This window comes from Onychostoma macrolepis, chromosome 17, assembly GCF_012432095.1.
Source record: "Onychostoma macrolepis isolate SWU-2019 chromosome 17, ASM1243209v1, whole genome shotgun sequence".
Lineage (NCBI taxonomy): Eukaryota > Metazoa > Chordata > Actinopteri > Cypriniformes > Cyprinidae > Onychostoma > Onychostoma macrolepis.
Window position 1 is genome coordinate 6,512,770 of NC_081171.1, and position 19,826 is coordinate 6,532,595.

The 19,826-nt window shown below is 34.8% G+C and overlaps 1 protein-coding gene across 2 annotated transcripts in view; it reads right to left on the minus strand.

The window, feature by feature from the left end:
* Positions 1–12,286, minus strand: part of emilin1b (elastin microfibril interfacer 1b) — a 28,385-nt gene extending 16,099 nt beyond the window's left edge. For both annotated transcript variants that reach the window (XM_058749150.1, XM_058749149.1), the window contains exon 1: positions 11,760–12,286. In XM_058749150.1, coding sequence (XP_058605133.1) covers positions 11,760–11,911 — 152 coding nt within the window. In that variant the 5' untranslated portion in view covers positions 11,912–12,286. The remainder of the gene's footprint in view (positions 1–11,759) is intronic.
* Between the last annotated feature and the right edge of the window lie 7,540 nt (positions 12,287–19,826).

Here is a 19,826-nt window from a genome sequence, read left to right on the forward strand (position 1 = left end):
TGATTACCACATGTAAAGGCTACTAACAGAGGATGGATGGTTCTTATTCTTATGGTGTGAGAGATGCAGTAGGTGACATCATGCAAAACTAGCTGCCTCATGTTTTCAGAAATGACTTCAGCTTCTGATTGTCCTCACATGCTTGGAATCTCTCCACCAAACCACCTTTTGGCTTCATGGAAAAGTCACAACTACAGCCTCTAGTAACAGTCTAAAATAGGACTTTTGCTATATTTCATGTTTTCTTCACCACTTACAGGCTTTGTGTGAGAATCAAGACCTCACAGAAGCAGTTTTTCCAACCCAGGCTCGTTGGAAAAAACATGCCTCTACTGTACCTACATTTTTGCAAAATTCCAAAAAAACATGCATATATTTTACTACAGTTTCCAGCTCAAATGATCACTAAGTGGCAGTAAAACAGCAACAACTTTTATTAATTTTCACTCAAATTATGATTTTTTACCAAAGTGCGTGAATTGTAAACTAATACATTTTGTCGTTTGCATCACATAATCAGCTCCATATGTGTGGCTTTTCTGACAGTAAACTTGCTCATTAGCGCACCTGGTACAGCACTGCACATGTGATATGGAGCACATGAGCATCTGAGAAATACAAGTCATGATGAAAGAGCTCAAAGACTTGTAAAAGCAAGCTAAAATCAAGTTTGCTTAAGCAAATGTGTTTTTCATCCCCATATTTACTGTTGTTAACACATCAATTAGATTTATTGTAGGCAATGTTATTTTCAAAGTCGATAGAACATTAACGTTTTATTGGCACTCTCCAGACATTTAATTTCAACAACTAACGTAATAAAACATTGCAAGATTGCTGTTCACCCATTTTGGATAAAACTTAACACATTTTTAGTGCCACTCACTGGACATTTCACTTTGAAAGTGTCGCAAAATGTACAAGAAGCAATATAAAACCATTTTTCAGAAATGTTGCCTCAGTCACATTTTTTCACTGGAAATCTTCCCTTCCACTGTAGCGCTGTAATGTTTGTATTCAGATGGGAAGACTTTTTTTGTAAAAACAGTTTATATTTCAGTCTGTTTTTCACACAAAGCTATCATATGACTTCAGAAGACTTAATATAGCACACAAGCCATATAAACTTATTTTGTCCGTTTTGGAGCTCAACAGACACTATGAATTTCATTAGAGTTTGGAACAACATGAGGGTGAGTAAATGATGACAATTTTAATTTGTGGGTGAACTACTTACTACTTTAAGAAGTCACAGAAATTATAATTGTGGTTTTGAAGATTATACAACATAATTATTCATCCATCAATATCGTGCCTCTGTATACTTGAGATTGAATGCATAATGAAACACACTATCAAGTTACACAAATAAAGAAAGAGTGAATGTGCGACAGAGAGATGACCGAAAGCGAGAGAGATCAAGAGATAATGATTCTCAGTGAAGGAATTCTTTTGATATCGAACTCCGTAAAAACACACAATGACATAAAACTCCCTCTTGTTTTACTTAATAGCCTGGCAATTTTCTCTTCCTGCACTCCAGCGCCGAACACAAAGGCTCAATCATCATGCGCTTTGCTTTTTTTTCAGTTCTTCCATCTTTGCTGTCTCTACCCACACATCTTCCCCTCTGAGCGACCCTGCATGCTGCCCGGGCAGTGCACCGCACACCGTGACCTTTGACCTCTGCAACAGGAAGTGGTCAGAGCAGCTGTGGCTGCATGGGCAGCCTGTTTTTACAGCCTTGCTTATTTGTCTCTCCCTGGGAGGGGACACATGCTCGTCTGACTATCCGAGAAGGCACCAGGCCGGAACGCATGTCCACTCCCAGTTCCACCCCAACTGTGTCCACACTAAAACACTGATGCAGAGATACAATATTAAAACTGACTCACAGGCACAATAATGATATTGTTAGGCACTGCATGAATTGCACCGTGTTGTTGTTGCCAATAGTTTCCAGCTCCGTTTACAAACACCACCAAAATGCAATCATGCCGTATCATGTGGAAACAGCCCTCATTACGACTGTTTTTGCAAACGGTGAGGCATTTCTTTCCATCACAGCAATTTAAGATTACACTGCTGCCTGTACACAAACTCACTCATCTGTTAGCAAACACTCTGTACGCTTATGCAACATTAAAAACTGTTGCATAAAAAACTTTTTTTTTTTATATATATACTTTCTTGAAAGTGCAAATATTCATAATATTCACTTGAAAAAACATACTCTAATCATACCTGAGTTATACTCAAGGTAGAGCCTGAGTAGTTTTTGCACTGGCGTTGAAAAGGTAACAGGTAACAATGAAATCAAATGTTGCAAGAGTTGGCATTCAAAACTAGAACCTAATAACTGAATAATTGTCATTGAGAGCTTACTACTACTACTAATAACATTTATTAGTAGTAGTAGTAGTAAAAGTAGTAACATTATTATTAAATCTTAATTATTTAGCACTGGTAAAGCAATATATATAATGAGATTTTTTACTGTTTTGTGCTCATCAAGACTGCATTTATTTGATCAAAAATACAGTCAAAACTGTAATATTTTTTAATATTTTTTTACAGATAATGCTTTGTAATTTAATATTTTACATGTTTATTTTAAATATTATTATATTTAAATTATATTATAAAATAGATTATACATTTTAAAGATTTATTTGAATATTATGTTGAAAATGGTTGCTTAATATTTTAGTGGAAACTAATCTTTTTTTTCCAGAATTCTTTGATGAATAGAGAGTTCAAAAGAATAGCATTTATTTAAAATATATATTTTGTAACATTATAACTTTTGATGTCCTTTCTGAATAAAAGTATTAATTTCTTTCAAAATGAAAAATGAATAAATAAATTAAATAAAAATCTTACTTACCCCAAACTTTAGAACAATAGCGTTCACATTAAAATAATAAAGTAAAATCAAATAAAAGCCATGTATTAAGATAAATGTTAAATATACTGTTAAATATACGTTATCTTCACAAATAGAGCAAAACACTGATGCGGCTTTTAGATCACATGACAAAGCCACTTTTTGGAGAAATGCACCTTGAAATGACTTAGCTGTCTCTGCATATTAAGCTGTGATAAAATAATTCACGAGAAGTTACAAAAACCAACAAAAAAACCTTCAGCTTTAAGAAACAGCTGTAATAGCCATAATCATGTGCAATAGGAGGGAAAGGAAAAGTCAAGCTTTATTTGATCTGGAGTGCACAAAGAAGACTGATGTCTACAAGTTCCCTTCGCGACTCAAATCTTCCAGAATGTATTAAATATCTGAAGGTAAATGCTTTTTTTCATGACCTCCTTAAATAAAGCAGAGGTAGGAAAAGTCACACACCGTGCCAGAATAAACAACGAAACTTCAGCCTCCACAACATCCAACACCACCACTAACAGATGTCCTATTAACCCCACTCTTATCTGCTCAGGACAATATTTAGATATTCTTGGTGTTCACATCCAATTTTATTTCTCATACTGATTTCCAGATAAACCACACTGTTGTGATTACCCTTATAAGTAATGCACCAGCAAATGTCAGGTCACTCTTTTACCGAACGAGCCACATATTTGATGCTGGAAGGGCAAGCTCGTGGGAAAAATGTTTCCCTGTGGTTATATTGTAAGTTGCTGCCGTTACAGGAACGCGGTTTCTGCAGGGGTTTGACCACAGCGGCCCATCTGTGGCGTCTCAGCTTGGAACTCCACTAAAGCACAAGGAGAAGGAACATGCCTTATGAGCAGACGTACCACAGATGTGGCTTACACAAGCCAGGAGAGAAGCCTCGTCTAAAGTCATTTAGACATTCATGCCCTTTTTGGATTTAATCTGTCCTCTGGGCTCTGAAACCTTTGAGATATGTTCACTTTTCAGGGTTAGCTAAGCTAACTTCAACACTGACACACATCACATTTGTAGTCAAAGTTTTCAAACAGCAAGTTTGACCTCTCATTTTTCCTTCACCATAAAAACAATTATCTGTAAGCTTTCTCAGAAATTACATGATATCAGATAAATCCAATTTGGTAGTGGAATTTACAGTACTCATCGTTGAAATTAATGACCCGTTTTGGTTAATTATTTGAAAAAACACCTACACTGCGGAAAATCACTTCTTGAGTTTTGAATAGTCTTTTTTACTTGTTTTAAGCATTTATTTGATCAAAAATACAGTACTATCGACAAATGTTATTACACTTTTATTATACTATTATTACACAAAATGTTTTATTTTTTATTTTTTTAATATAATTTAAAATTTTATTTATTCCTGTGATGGCAAAGCTGAATATTCAGCAGCCATTACTCCAGTCTTCAGTGTCACATGATCCTTCAGAAAATCATTTATGTGCTGCTTATTTTTGTAGAAACCATGATATATTTGTAGGATTATTTGAAATAAATTTAATTTACTGTCACTTCTAATCAATTTAATGCATCCTAGCTAAATAAAAGTATTCATTTTTGTATAGCAATAACTGACTTTTCATAACACTCTAATATCATGAAGCCATTTTTTCTTCAAAAGTGTATAAATCTATTTTATCTGCTATCCTATTACAATAGACTGTGTGTCTGATATTGCTTCTGTTAAGCTGCTGTAATCACAATTCCAGCTATAAACTGTAAAATAATGTTCAGACATTCATTTTTACAAGTATTGCTTCATCATTCCAGCTATCAGGGAACATTCTCAGAACACTGGATAACGTTTTGGCAAGGTTCTCTCAAAGCTTTGAACAAATGTTCTTCCTGTAACATTAATAGAATTTTCATTCAAAGTTGGATATTAACCAATTTTTATTATCCAATTTCAGAAGTAATGTTTTCGTAACCTTATGGGAACATTAGCAACACATTCTTAGAACATATTTTTGTTAGCTGGGACATAGTAGTCAAAAGAAATTAATAAAGAGAACTGAACTGGAATCGTTGCTTTAAACCGAACCACTCAAAGGATATGCTATGATCCCATTCAAGTTTGTCATCCAGAAGCAATCATTCATAAGAGACATTTTGGCATGTCTAAACATCCATTAACACTCACTAACTGCTTCCCTTGTCAAACACAAGCTTGTTCACAGGAAGCACTTTCCATATCAGAGGTGGGTTTTTTTCTGAACGAGGCCAGAGTCCTGATTATCCACTACAGGAAGTTCCTCTAGTGTGAGGAGGCCGCTGTTTGAGCGAGGGCTTCCTGTCTGCGTGTGGTGGTGTGGGGTGGTCTGGGGGTGGTCTGGATGAGTCCGAGACTGACAGGCAGCGCCACAGGCAGCTCTTGGCTTCACAACCACTGCCACATCTTCAAAAAGCCCAGGTCAAGGGCCAGGAACTTTCCATTCACAGAGGGCTTTGCTTAAACCCTCTTGACATACCAGGACAAGAGGCAAAAAGAAACAGCTACTAAATACTAAGGATGAAACTGCATCAAATGAGACCTGACAGAATAAAAACGGACAAATGGACACTTTAGCAAGGATCCATGAATGAGATTTACACACAACAAAGAGGTATTGAATGGGTTTTGACTAATAACAATCAACCCATTCAAAGGCAGTTGCGTTACAAGAAAAGTAGATGGGTGGCAAAGATTAGATCTTACAAATGAAGCCCAAATGTTAATTAAAACTCATAAAAAGACTAATAAACAATCTTTCATTTACAGCCCCCTTTAGTCTGTTATATTGCAAAAATAGATCAAACAAAAACCACTTTTCCATTAAGCAGTTAAGAGAGCTCTTCTGTCAGTATCTTATCAGGCCTTTGGGCATAGTGCTACTAACAGAGCTGTGAACACTGTGCCTCTACGAAGGTTTTCTGAACGGGAAACAAACTGATAACTGCAAACCTCAACCACAGTATCATCTTTAGATGGGACGCCCACAAGCTGTCTGATGTAGATTGCATGGTCAAATATCAGCAGTACTAATTGCAATCTAATTGGCCGGCTTCTTGCAACTTCTATGAGTGAGTGTGTATGAGTTTTTATTTTTTTTTTTTTTTTTTTTTATAAATCTCATGGAAAATGTCCAGGTTAAGAAATTACATTTTGCATATAAACAAAACATTAAAATAAAAGACTTAAACTACAATAGACTTAATCTTTCTTCATGCAATTTTCCCCTTTTCTTCCCTATTGACTTTTTTCATTATGACATTTTCATTACAATAAAATAAATAAAATCAAACTACAATAGACTTATATTTTTTAATTATGACATTTATAATTATGCACATTCCCTCCTCTAAATTCTAATGAATGCTATGCAATGCAATGAAATGTAACGCTAAAATAAAATAAATTATTTATAAACTAAAATAAACAAAACAAAACAACTACAATAGACTTAATTTTACCTTTTTACTTTTCTATTATATGGTATTTTCATTATAGTTACTTCCTTTCTCAAATTCCCATTAATGCAATGCAATAACACAATATAATATAATATAATAAAAAACTACAATAGATTTAATTTTTCTTTATGTCATTTTCCCCTTTTCTTTTGCTTCTGAGATGAGATTCACCCGTGAGATTCATAAATGCAGTATTAAAAGTTTGGTACTGTGAATGAACATACAGTTGATGTAGAAATGTATGAATGATGGCTGGTCCAATTTTGCAGAAATCTGAGGAGTTTTCTGCCAAGTTCTGTGGGCACAGATTGCATGCGGGCCTGCTATTGAGGAATTACCATTCACTGGACCTTACCCTCAGTAGAAGTAAACTATTCCTAATAAATCACATATAATGGAGCCAATCCAAGACTATGCCATTTTTTATTATTCTGACACCATCCAGATTAATAGTCACCCTCTGGAGAGCTGCATGCCAGCACTGTCTGTTTGTCTGTCAGCATAAATGTTTTTAAGAAATATATGAAAGATGGCAAACATGAACATACACGTCCAGTCTTCAGGGCATTCATCAAAGCTTGTCCAGCATGATTTCCTGAATAGCAGTGGACACAACATTCAGGCGTGGACTTTTGACTTCTGGTTTGGCAGAAAAGGGCTCAATTATATGGCTGCATGTGCAAATCAGCAGAGTTCATTTCTAAAAAGCTGTGACACCACAGCACAACCCAAACCATTTCAGTGTCTATCCCTGTGGTTATAAGACACACACTGACATTATTTATTACACAAGACATGATATATACATCTTAAAAAGATGGTTTATTCAATAATACTTTACTTATAGAAAACGTTCACCCAAAAATGAAACTTGGCCATCCAAGATGTATATGAATTAGTTTCTTCTTCAGAACAGATTTGGAGAAATGTAGCATTACATCACTTGCTCACCATTGGATCCTCTGCAGTGAATGGGTGCCGTTGGAATGAGAGTCCAAACAGTTGATAAAAACATCACAATAATCCACAAGTAATCCACACGACTCTAGTCCATCAATTAACATCTTGTGAAGTGAAAAGCTGCATGTTTCTACAAAACAAAATCCATAATTAAGGCTTTTTTAACTTTAAACAGTCGCTTAATCCATAATAACGCTTCCTCCAGTGAAAAGGTCCATTCCATGTTGCGGAAGAACATTGTTGCCGGAGCTACTTCTCTCTGTTTATGTCTATGACGAGCATGCTGGTACTTGGCTACCCCTCAGCGGTACCTAACCGAACCAGTCTAAATAGTCAGAATATAAACACTTATTATAGGTGTACCATAGTGATTCAGGACAAGCCAAAAACACGGTTTGGAAAATGGATTCATGGTGTACTCGCTTATTATAAACATTTTATACATTTTGAACACCAAAAAGTTACGGACTGCAGCTTTAAGTTCACAAGTTGGCAGAAAAAGTTAAAAGTTCAAGTCTCACAACACTGTTCACTGCACATTCAGCACTGAAATGCAACATTCTCACACCTGGAAAATACTTAGGCACTGGAGATAAAATGTGAGATTTGATAAAGGAAAATTCATTTACAGTATATGCTGAAAATGAGATTACGTTCAAAGCTGTTTAACTTCTTCCTTTCCTCTTAGCTGGAGTGCAAAGTTCACATCTGATTTCACAAAGCTGGATTTGAGTGAGTTTAATTTCAAAATATGACAAATTTGAGGTGTGACTGTAAAACGGCCTTCTGAAATAAGCAGTGCTGTGAAAAAATGATAAGATTATCATAAGTACAGGGGCGTAAATTTCGTCTAACAGTAGGGGGGGACAATAAACATAAAATTTCTCAAAAGCAATTTTTGAAGGGGACACAAATAATACACTTAAATTGTATTTGTAAGGATAAGTATACACAGAGGTAACCCTTACTATTAGCGTAGCAGGGTGACCGTGCCAAATTAGACAACTTAAAGCTGTTCGGTCTCACCACGACAGCGGTCATGTCTGTTGTCGACATTACTATCTGTCAAGCAGGTGACATTATTATTGCTAACATAGCGGACTCATCGAAAAATACATTGGCATAATTTGTATTAAAGGAAAAATCACTTCATCCGATGTTTAAGTGAATGAAATAGCCTTGACAGCCTTACTGGAGTTCTACAATTATTGACTTTCTTCACAACAAAACCTGGTTCTCCGGTAAAAATCACGTTCCGGGGGTAAAATACAAATTTTTCGGCAGGGTTCCTCTGGTAAAAGTCGCATTCCTTGGGCTAAATATCTCGTTATTGGGGGTGCTTCAACCCGTGGACATGAAAAACAACCCCACGGCAACAGTTAAAGTAGCCCAAAAACCACGGACTTGGCAACACTGAGGTGATGTAAAAGAGGAAAGCAGGCATAAAAGCACTGTGAGGCAAGGGAGGGGGAGACTTAAAATGTTTTCAAACATAAAACGCATTTTTGCCCCATGTGCATTTGTGTTGTTTTACTACTTACAAAATTATTTAAAGTATAAAACATTGTTATTTACAATACACAGCGTGGTTTTTAATCATATTTAAAAAAAAATGATGTACACATGAATCAGGGTCGATAAAATACTTCACTACATAAATTCATGGTTGATAAAAATAACTACAAGCTCACCTAAAAACCTTAGTTGGAGTCAAGACCACACCCTCCAAGAACCGGATAAAAACTAGACCCCTCAAGACTCAAATCCAGACCAAAACTCCAACTGAAGAGTTGAGCTAATCCATAGTTTCAATCAAATTGGCTGTACTAATTTATACTGGCATACCATATTTTCCGAATATGAACAAGCATTTCCGTTTCATTTTCTTATGGCAATCACTAACACCACATATTTTGCTAGATTTTCAAAGATGCTGTTTCCTCTTAAAGTGCTGGATTTTGTAGATAAACACACCGCAAAGAAATCATATTAGGAGATGTATTCCAACACGCAAAAACCTGGCAGCGTTCCTTACCAAATGCCTACAATTTAGCGGAAAGAGGTGATTTAGGTGCTCGCATATTTGGCAGCTGCACATCCAGTTCTCGCAAAGTCCATCTTTCAGAATCTTTTAGCATAAAATTTCTACTAAATTTGAGGCATACATTCCTTAATAGATTTGATTAAGGTTGCGGTTTTCCCTGGAAATGCACATTTGATGCAAGCAACACGAGTCAAAATCTATCAATCCGTTCATTTAGAAGACCAGAGAAGAAAAATCCACAAAACTGAAGAGGAGTTCTCCACATTAAAAGAAAAAGAACAACTTCTTCCCTTGATTTCAATCTCGCACTTCTTCACTCTCCCTCCTGCTCTTTCACTTTCCATAAAATAAATACACAAGACGCAGAATACTTTTTACATCTGTTGTAACTCAAAGTTCAAACAAGCTGCTAATCCCCAGTAACTCGACTCAGATTTCTCAAGCAGGCAGTACATACTTCACTACATACTTCATACCGCTGGCACTGAGGGTTTTCACATCATAGACATCACCCTTCACTACCTCACGACTCTGACAGACTATATTTGAGAGTCCAAACTTGTTTATATGGACTCAATTGGCTGTATATTAACAATTTCTATGACGAATCTTTATTTACTCATTGTTTAGATGGATTTCAGGATGTAATTCATGACTCCAAACTCTGACCATTAGCATCTGGCCTGCGTGTCTGTCCACCTTTAAGAGAGCATTGCGTCAGAAGAAGGGGGAAGCCCCGGTCTGCACGTCAGAGCTGGGACAACCTCTCCCGTTCACACCCCAACAATCACAGTCAAAACAACAATGTCAGAGAGGGTGTGTGTGGCTGAGAGAGAGAGCACTGAACTGAAGAACCAACAGATTGACAGATAAAGAGGTAAAGGAAGGTGGTTTTAGTGTAATTACTTCCAAGGCGGTGACACGTATAACCATGTTCTGAAAGGCTTTGGAAATCCCAGGGGTCCCACAAAACTACAACCTTGCATTCAGTAAGCAATAATTAGCTGTTTGGATGGACAGCAATGCACCTCCTGTCGTTTCACTGTCAGATAAAGGGAGGCTTTTGCTTTCATGTAGTCATCTGTGCCACACATTTAAAAGCACATTTGCTTTTTAAAGCCCCCCCAGGTTATGTTTCCCTCAATAAATGGATAACAGAAAAATGCATAACATCTGTAACTTCCCTGACGGGACATATAAAGTGTTCTGTCTCTCTATTTGTCTGTCAACTGTTTCACCCTCTGTGTAATGCAGATGCAGAACAAAGTTTGATTTGACTGAAAAAGTCACATCTAATTTGACTAAACTGGAACTAAACTTTTAGAGTATTTGATTGTCCAAATTCAAAACATCTATCTATCTATCTATCTATCTATCTCTATCTATCTATCTGTCTATCTATCTATCTATCTATCTATCTATCTATCTATCTATCTATCTATCTATCTATCTATCTGTCTGTCTGTCTGTCTGTCTGTCTGTCTGTCTATCTATCTATCTATCTATCTATCTATCTCTCTGTCTGTCTGTCTGTCTGTCTGTCTATCTATCTATCTCTCTGTCTGTCTGTCTCTCTGTCTGTCTGTCTATCTATCTATCTATCTATCTATCTATCTATCTATCTATCTATCTATCTATCTATCTATCTATCTATCCATACATCCATCCATCTAGCTATCTATCTATCTATCGTTGAACCAAGGTAATGATATCATAAGGTAATAATATGGTACTTTTATATACATCACGGTAATAAAATAATAATAATTAATATATATGTATATACACACATATATATGCAACTATTTCTCCATTTTATCCATCAATCCATATGCTCATCTATCTATCTATCTATCTATCTATCTATCTATCTATCTATCTATCTATCTATCTATCTATCTATCTATCTATCGTGTTATCATAAGGTATAATAACAAGATACTTTCATGGTGCTTTTGTCATGGTACACTCTCAGAAATAAAGGTACAAAAGCTGTCACTGGGGCAGTACATGCTTGTACCTAAAAGGTCTATTTTGGTACCTTAAAGATACATATTAGTACCATGAAAAGGTACCGTCCCAGTGACAGCTTTTGTACCTTTATTTCTGAGTACACACATACTATGCCAAATTTATATGAATGTATTCATCCATCTATTTATACATCCATCCATCCATCTCTCTATCTACCTATTTATCTTTATATCCTATTAAAGTGGACCCAATATAATGGTATCAAACTAATAATACGGTACTTTATAGTGACATGGCACATCTGTCGTATTTCACAATACAAACTTTCTCACTATTTCTTTCTGTCGTCATTTTAAGAATATCAGTGTGTAGACTGATTGGATGAAATGAAAGTGTCATTACCTGTGTCTGCTCGCTGCTCTCGCCCCGTTTAAAGGCTGAGTCTGAGTCTGGGTCCCTGCGTACAGGTTATACCGCTGAGGATACGACGCGCTCCATACATCTCCAGAGAAAACCAACACCAGCATCGATATCAAGAGAACTGCTCCATCCATCACAGCGCACGTCGTTCTGAAACGGAGTCTAACGCTATATAACTAATGAATTCTCTGTAACGAGCCTTTATTCCACCAAAAATTGCGCTTTCGCGGCGTCTAGAGGAGCTTCTTTACACTCCCAGAAGTTCGTACTATCGATCCATTACGCGCGTCCTGAGCGCTGCTTCCAAAAGTGTCGGATAAATCTCTCAAATCGACGCGTAACGGCGCTTTCCCCCTTCTTGCGCTGATAAAACAATCTAAACTCCCTCTATCCTTCTTTTGAATGGTTTGTAATATTTGTCGGTACATCCAAACAAAGCAATCCAGAGGCTTCCTGAAATCTGGAGGAGTTTTCTTGGAAAGGAGATGCAGTGAGTTTGGAGTGAGGGGAGCCAGTGCGTTCTGACGCACTCCAACGTCCCCAACAAACACTCGCTCTCTCTCTCTCTCTCTCTCTCTCTCTCCTCATCTCCCTCCCCTCTAGAAACCCTCCCTCCAGTGCACCGAAGACAGAATCACAGCCATCTATGCTTAAAAACCAACAGGACCACGTGTGTGAATACTAGGGATGATTATGAAATCTCAGTGACATACAATGGTGAGCAGCAGTGATTGAAATCATGTGGCCTCTTGATAGCATGGCTGATGTCCCACATCTGATCTTTATTGTGGTTACTTTAGGTGAAGAGAGCAGCTTTTGTGCTTTTGAGAGCCCTCTTCACAGAATTCGACTTCTTTGTGCATAGTAATAATTAATAATAATAAATAATAATTCTAATAATTCAAAAAATAAAGTTTTAAGGTTCAGTTAGATTACACACATACATTCTACACATAAATTTACACATAAAATTTTAGAAGGAAAGTATCTTACAGTAAATCTCTTAAAATCTGCATGTCAAGAACATGTCCAGGTCATATTTCAAAATAAATAAATAAATATATTTTCAATCAGTTATTGTGTTTTATTAATGTTTTTAATATATTTTCCATTTATTTTTTATACAATATTTAATTTTGCTATGCTAATATTTTAATGACAATTAAACACTTTACCCCATAATTCACATTAGTGTAAAGTAAGGGATAATACAATTATATTTGCTGTAATTTATGCAAACTTATCTCCATAAGAAAGTGTCAGAATTGTGAGATATAAAGTCAGAATTCAAAGTCAGAAAAGTTGTAACTGTAAGATAAAAAGTCACAATTACCTTTTCATTTTTTTTAGTCTGTGGTGAAAACAAAAACAATTTCGAGATGTAAAGTGAGAATTCAATATTCAATATATTATCCTAATATATATATATATATATATATATATATATGTGTGTGTGTGTGTGTGTGTGTATGTATGTGTACACACACACACACACACACACACACACACACACACACACACACACACATATATATTAGTGCTGTCGTCCAAAATAAAAGTTTTTGTTTATTTGTTTATTTTGTATGTGTGTGTACTGTTTATATTTATTATGTATATATAAATACACACACATACAGTATATATTTAGAAAATATTTACATGTATTTACGTGCATATATTTATATTCATAGAATTTATATTATATATAAATATACTTAATATATAAACATAAAACTTTTCTGAAATATATACATGCATGTGTGTGTGTATATATATATATATATATATATATATATATATATATATATATATATATATATATATAATATGGGTATTACAATAACAAAATCACAACAACTTCCTAACATATCACTTTTTATGTATAGCTTTTATTTTATGTATGTTTTACACAATGTACACAATGCATTACATGCATATTTTACACACACACACACACACACACACACACACACACACATATAAAACACAATGTACATAATGTATTAACATTGCACAATGCAATATATTTGTGTAAACAATGTTCTTAATTGTCATGAAAATATTGTTACAGTAAAAAGTATTAACAGGAGGTAAGATTCACACCTATAGTTATGCAGCTCAGTTTTAATTTTTTCCCCTATCTTACCCCCCTTTTCAGACTTATCTGTAATGTTTATGCTGATTAGAGGATTTGTGTAGAAAATTCAAAAATAGTTCTCATTTGCCGTAAATGTCAGCCAACTGTGTGCTATTTTAAAAAATGTTAATGGCCTCTATTTTAAAACAGATCTCAGATGAATGTTTAAAGAATGTTTCTCACAGGTTTATCTCTGAGAGATCTATCTTTTCCACTCCTTTGAAGCCCTACAGCTGTGAAAAACTATTTGTTACACTTTCCAAAAGTGGGATGGCTTTGGGCGAAAAAAGGAGAGAGAAAATAGCAAAGCAGCCGGCTGTTCTTCAATAGAGGAATGTAAACCAAACATCTGTGGTTTTGAAGACCATGACAAACTGCATCAAATATCAGGAAAGTGAATGTACCCACATAGAGGAGTAAACTGTAATGCCTGTATCTGTATGTGTGAAAGAAACAGACAGACAGATGGAGGTAAGGGGCAGCGGAGCCGGCCGTAAGCATATCTTTTCTCCTGTCACTCACAGATTGTGGGGACAGAATAAGGCGGAGCTGTGAAGCATTTCAGTAATGTTCTCCGTTCCACTACAACCACCTGTAACGGTGCCCTGAGTTGACCTCAGGCACCAAACAGACCCCCGACTCGCCTAATTTACCACCTCCCAGCTCAGTCATGCATGTTCAGACAAGAACTCAACACCGGGAGCTTTATAAGCAAGGTATCACCTGTAACAGATATTCATAGAGTTATGACTATGGCATGCAGAGCTAGTGGATCTAGTCTCATTAGACAAATAAATTGTTGAAAATGCATTTGGGAAGTCCTGACCGTCTTTGTGCCAGCGTTACATCCGTTTCAGCCTGAATCCACAGTCAGTCTTTTGTCCTCGTCTGTCAGAACAATTCGACAGGCCTCTCACCAATAAAAAAGCCCTGTTGTGCCTGAGGCCGGAGCTGCAGCGTGGCAGAGGAGCTTTGAAGTGTCAATGAGGACAGGCTCAGCTGATGATATAGCCGGTTAACCTTAGTCAGGGAGCTCTGGTGGGCGAGAGATGAGATGTTGTGTGGTGGCAGCTCGCAGTTAAAGACAGTAATCGTTAAACAGAAACACATGTTTCTTAAAGGGCAAATTATACTTGCTGGGCTCTTTTATTTTCCCAATAAAAGTATACAGTTGCACGGCTGTTCAAATAAAAACAAATACAAAATAAATAAATAAATAAATCAACACCTCTAGCAGCAGTACTGAAGTTTATTAGGATGATTAAAGTATTTATATGCAAATAAAATGTAAATAAATAAATATACAAATATATAATATAACATAATATAATGTAATTAATTGTATTACTTAGAATGATACATCATTTTTTGAATAATATAAATTATTTTGATCATATATATACAATTATTAATATTTATTAATATAAAATGTATATAAAATTTAAATTATTAATTGTATTATTTAAAATTATATATAATTTATTTAAATTTAGAATGATACATAATGTTTTAAATAATATATGATTTAGATAATAAATCATATATACAATTATTCATATTTATTAATATAAAATGTATATAATATAATATACATTTTAATTATATTTTGACATTTATTGATTGACATATTATTATTAACAACAAAAACTATTATATCATTATATATTCATATACATTTATATTCCATATATAAGTTAAGATGCCTTTAATTTATTTATATAATATTTATTTATATTAGATTTAAATAATATAAAAAAAAATTAGCCAGTACCAGGGTAGCACATTAATATCGGCATAATATTAATAGCATATTAATATTTATACAGACATTTTTATGGATTGACAATTGTTCAGCTGATTAAACATCTTTCCAAAATTCAATAGACAAAAACCTCATAAAACAGGACTGTTGTGTGTTAATTAGGTGATCCAAAAGCTTTATACTGTGCATTTGCCAATATAGCACCAACCCTGACTAGAGTCTATACCTGAGCTACAAACAACCTGCCACTTGCACCAGTTATCGACAGTTACACCACCAAAAACCTCAAGAATGCCTGTAACTACCAAGAATTCCTCCAACATCTAGCCGGCAGTGTGACGACCAAACTTCCTCACACCAAAACACTTGACCAAATCATTTCTGAGCGCTGCCAGCTGTGCTACACGACCAGGCACATGTGGAAAACCATCGCTGCCCTACACTTACAGTCCCTTCAAAAGCTGTGTTTACAGTGCAATTAGGGGGTCTCCCTCCCCTCCACCATCACCCTACCATTCCCTCTGGTTCCCCAGTCCTTAACCGCTATGGGCTGTTCATCTGGCGGCTGCCTCCACTCTCCTCCATAGCCAGCCACCGCACAACCCAGCATCGCTTGATACACTAAACCCCAGATGGGGATGAGTGCCTGCTCTACTGTAATCGCTATCACATATGATTCTCAGTTCTGCTATTTAAATCAGACTTCACAGTCTAGAAGAAAATAACTGGCTACTGTTGGAGCAATGGCCTCAGTGCACTGCAGAGATATTGAACAGTTGATTATTCAGGCCCACACACCACAAAACAAACGGAGGAGAGATTTTTATGATACACATGGCTACTCAACAGTATGCTCACCTCTACATTTTGTGTTCCATTGTTCCAAATATAAGGTGTCTCTGGTTTTCATGGGCCTCATCCGGTTATAAAGGGGCCAAAAGAGGGGTCCTGAAGGCCCTAAAAAAGATCTGTCACCTTCCTAGTATCAACTTTTTCTGATGCTTCTCATCCGTTTTATTAAGAGGAATAGAAATAGACACAAATTAAACTGTTGTTGACATTTTAAAGTTTGGCTCAGTAATTTGTCTCTTATGCTCACCAAGGCTGCATTTATTTGATTAAAAATACAGCAAAAACTGTAATATTTTGAAATATTATTACAAGTTAAAGTAACTGTTTTCTATTTGAATATATTTTTAAATGTAATTTATTTCTATGATCCAAAGCTGAATTTTCAGCAGCTATTTCTCCAGTCTTTAGAGTCACATGATCCTAATATGCTCATTCTAATATGCTAATTTGGTATTATTTTTAATGATGAAAACAGTTGTGCTGCTTATAAATATTTGTAATGTTCTAATCTTTTTCAGGAATCTTTAATGAATAGAAAGTTAAAAAGAACAGCATTTATTTGAAATACAAATCTTTTATACAAATGTAAAAGTCTTTACGGTCACTTTTGATTCATTTAATTTAGAGAATAAAATTTCCCCTTGGAGAATAAAAGTGTTATTTGCTTTTAAAAATATTTTACTGATCCCAAACCTTTGAAATGTACAGTATAGTACAGTAGTATTATATAGTAATGTCATACAGTAATATTATAGATATAAAATGATTGAGTTCATACCATAATTATGAGCACATTTGAGACACTGTTGAGGTATCTTCTGAAACTATATACTGTATATCATATAGAAAATACATTATTTTTTAGTGTCCTTTTCCTCCACTGTATGATTTCTAGTCATTTCTCTATATATTATACACTTTTAAAGGTGAAAAATACTGTAACTTTTTAAACTATATGTAAAGGATTTGAGAGTTTGCATTGATTCTGTTCCTCTATATTATAAAGACTCAAATACGAGTGAAAGGCCTCAAAATTAATTTCATCTAGCCAGAACACAATCAATCATTTTAATTTATCAGATTCTTCCAAATGTGTAAAATCACCATAAACTGCAGTATGTCACGAACACTGAGTTTCTTTTCCCCCTTGTGAATCATCCATCACCCTGTAAAGTAATATTAAAATTCTTGGAAATCACTTGGTATAATATGCAGAAGTGCGTATGGAAACTGTATCCTGTGTATGTGGGGTTGCCACACCACAAAATCACCACAGCAACAACCCACAAGGAGAACCGTAAAAGCGAAAATACAAAACAGATCATTAGGGCAAAATGTTGCCAATAAGCTTTTTTTTTTTTTTCTTGGACAAGTGAAACCAAATGACCGTACTTCCTCAGAATTTCCTAGAAAACACAGATAAGCTTACAGTGCAAAACTATGCAGATTCTCCCAGCTGGGCTTCAACTTTATCTCAGTTTAGTCCACGTACACAAAATATAGAGCACATATATGACCTAAAGTCATATTTACTGTAGATAATAATAATAATAATCAGCACATGAATTTATCAGGAGTGCATTTTAAGTTGCACACAAAAACATGTCCAAAAACATGTTAAATAAATAAATAAAACCAAATAGAATTTAGGTTTAGTACACTTTAAAAAGTTATAAGTTGACTTTACTTAAAAAAATTCAGGAAACCCATTGCCTTAAAATTTTAAAGTAAATAATAAATTTTTTTAAAAAGTTAAGTGAACTTGACAATTCCCTTAACTTATTTTTTTAATTATCATTTACTTAAAAATTTTAAGGCAACAGGTTTCCTAAATGTTATTAAGTTAAGTCAACTTATCACTTCTTACAGTGTAAGTTTTGATAATAATAATAATAATAATAAACTTTTTTATTATTTTATTTTAGCACCAAAAGAAGCTTCTCAAATTTCGCAATACAATTGAGTACAAATACATAAAAAATCATACAGTACATGTTGTAAATGTAACCTTAAAATAAATAAATAAATAAAATGTGTGTGTGTTTGTGTGAAAACAATGAAATACTGAATAAATAGGTATTGATCAATTTTAAGTAAAAAAATTTAATAGATCTGAATTATTTATTTGGTATGACAAATAATTTTATTTATTTACTCAAATATTTGAGCAAGCTAACTTCAAAACCAGTATTTATGAAAAATGTGAACTTAATTTGTTTATATCCAATAAAAACTGAAGCTATACTATTATCTAGAAATAGCACACATACACATGCTAATATAGAGCGCAGTAAAATATTTTTGAAAGCAAATACCAGAAATAACATCACCATAACAGAAACCCCTATTCAAACATACACAAACAGATTTCTTTCTGTATTAATGTTGCGCAAAAATGCACACAATAACAATTATTTTTTTATACACTCATATCAAAGCATTCCAGGGAAAATCAGATTTCCCTCTCTTAGTGCACGATTGTTAATGGAGTCAAACGTACTCAATTTCTTAAATTGTTGTTAAAGATCAAGAACACTGATATGAAACAAGTAAGACATGGAGTTCTTAAATGGAGTAATTTCTTAATTCTTTGTGAAAAAATGTAAATAACCTAAATTGAGTAGAAATGATAGTTTTTAAAGTATAAGAGTTTAAGTTGAGAAAGCCTATCACCAATGATATGTAAACATGTTGGAAAAATGACAAGAAGACCACAAAGGGAGGAAAGATGATGCTTTTAAGTACCGTGTGAAAAGATAAGATACTCAAATACCTTGTCGAACACTGAATTTCAAAACTATTGGCATTAATAGGCAGCCAGTCCTCCCTAACAGCTTCCACCCTTCTAGGAAGGCTTTCCTCTAGATGTTGGAACATGTCTGTAGGGATTTGCTCTCATTTAGGCACAAGCCTGTGTGTAATTTCTGCCATAACATCACCAAATAGAAATGCAACCTAGTTTATTTACAGTTGTCACTGCACATTAAAAAAAAATTACATACTTTACCTTTAAGTGCCCAAATATCTTCATGATCTGTTAATTCACTCTTCATTTACAAGCAACAAACTTTTTGCCATCTTTTGAATAACACTTTGATCAGATACTTCCTTCTAAATTCCAACAATAGCAAAACACGGGATGAAAGATCCCAAAACAGCAGCGTCAACAACTCACACTCCATGTGGACCTGAGTTTAGAGCCACACAAAAATATGTTCCAGAGCAGCTGGGAATGTTACAGAAGGTTCGGATTTAGGCTGTGATTTTAGTACACAGACAGCATGAGATTCGCAAACAG